The sequence below is a fragment of the Meriones unguiculatus genome (assembly GCF_030254825.1).
Source record: "Meriones unguiculatus strain TT.TT164.6M chromosome 13 unlocalized genomic scaffold, Bangor_MerUng_6.1 Chr13_unordered_Scaffold_33, whole genome shotgun sequence".
In the NCBI taxonomy this organism is placed as follows: Eukaryota; Metazoa; Chordata; class Mammalia; order Rodentia; family Muridae; genus Meriones; species Meriones unguiculatus.
In genome coordinates, this window is record NW_026843645.1 from 8172782 (window position 1) to 8174112 (window position 1331).

The following is a 1331-nucleotide window of genomic DNA, read 5'->3' on the forward strand; positions in this document are numbered from 1 at the left end:
ATGATGATGAAGATTATACAAATGTGGAATGGTTTCACCATGTTAAAAGCACTCACAGGCTTTCTGTCCATTAGGATTTCTTTCATGAGTGTGGAGATTATTCTGAAGTCCAAAAGTTTTTTCACATTGGTTACAGTCAGACATCTTTCCAGTATGTGTTATTTTATGTATTAGGAGATGTTATGTGCAAAGGCTTTGCCACATAGTTATATTCATATGGTTTCCCTCCAGAATGTGCTGTTGTCTTAGGAGATGATTGTTACATGCAAAGGCTTTATCACACTAATTACCCTCACAAGGCTTCCCTCCACTGTGTGTCTTTTCCTGTTTTTGGAGACTACTCTGCTGTGCAAAGGCTTTATCAGATTGGGTATATTCATAAGGTTTCTTTCCAGTATGTGTTCTTTTATGTCTTATGAGATGACTGTTTTCTGCAAAGGCTTTGCCACACTCATTACATTCATAAGGTTTCTCTCCAGTGTGTGTTCTTTTATGGCTCATGAGATGACTGTTTTTTGCAAAGGCTTTACCACACTCATTACATTCATAAGGTTTCTCTCCAGTGTGTGTTCTTTTATGGCTTATGAGATGACTGTTTTGTGCAAAGGCTTTACCACACTGGTTACATTCATAAGGTTTCTCTCCAGTGTGTGTTCTTTTATGGCTTAAGAGAGTACTGTTTTGTGCAAAGGCTTTACCACACTGGTTACATTCATAAGGTTTCTCTCCAGTGTGTGTTCTTTTATGGCTTAAGAGAGTACTGTTTTCTGCAAAGGCTTTGCCACACTCATTACATTCATAAGGTTTCTCTCCAGTGTGTGTTCTTGTATGGCTTAAGAGAGTACTGTTTTCTGCAAAGGCTTTGCCACACTCATTACATTCATAAGGTTTCTCTCCAGTATGTGTTCTTTTATGCCGTATGAGCTGACTGCTTTTTGCAAAGGCTTTACCACATAGATTACATTTGTAAGGCTTCTCTCCAGTGTGTGTTCTTTTATGCCATATAAGAACAGTGATATAGGGGAAGGTTTTCCCACATAGAGTGCATTTAAAGGGTTTCTCTCCAGTATGACTGCTTTCATGCCTGCAAAGAAAATTGGCACATGTGAAAGATTTGCCACCGTCATTTCATTACACTAATAAATATATTTATCTATGTGAATTAATTTCATAATTTGGTCTAATGGTAAAGAAGAATCAAATTTAAAAGTTTTATCACATTATTTACATTCACGGTATTCCCCTTCATTATGGGTATTTTTGAAGATCCCTGTGATGGTAAGAGAATTTGTTATGTGGATCAGTTTTATAGCATCATTTTTCTATAAGAG

The 1331-nt window shown here is 36.8% G+C and overlaps 1 protein-coding gene across 1 annotated transcript; it reads right to left on the reverse strand.

The window, feature by feature from the left end:
* Nucleotides 1–447: 447 nt before the first annotated feature.
* On the reverse strand, nucleotides 448–741 carry LOC132650816 (zinc finger protein 120-like; the record flags this gene model as incomplete). Its single annotated transcript, XM_060376131.1, has 1 exon — nucleotides 448–741. A coding segment is annotated over one exon (294 nt), but the record flags the coding sequence as incomplete, so codon positions are not given.
* Nucleotides 742–1331: the final 590 nt, after the last annotated feature.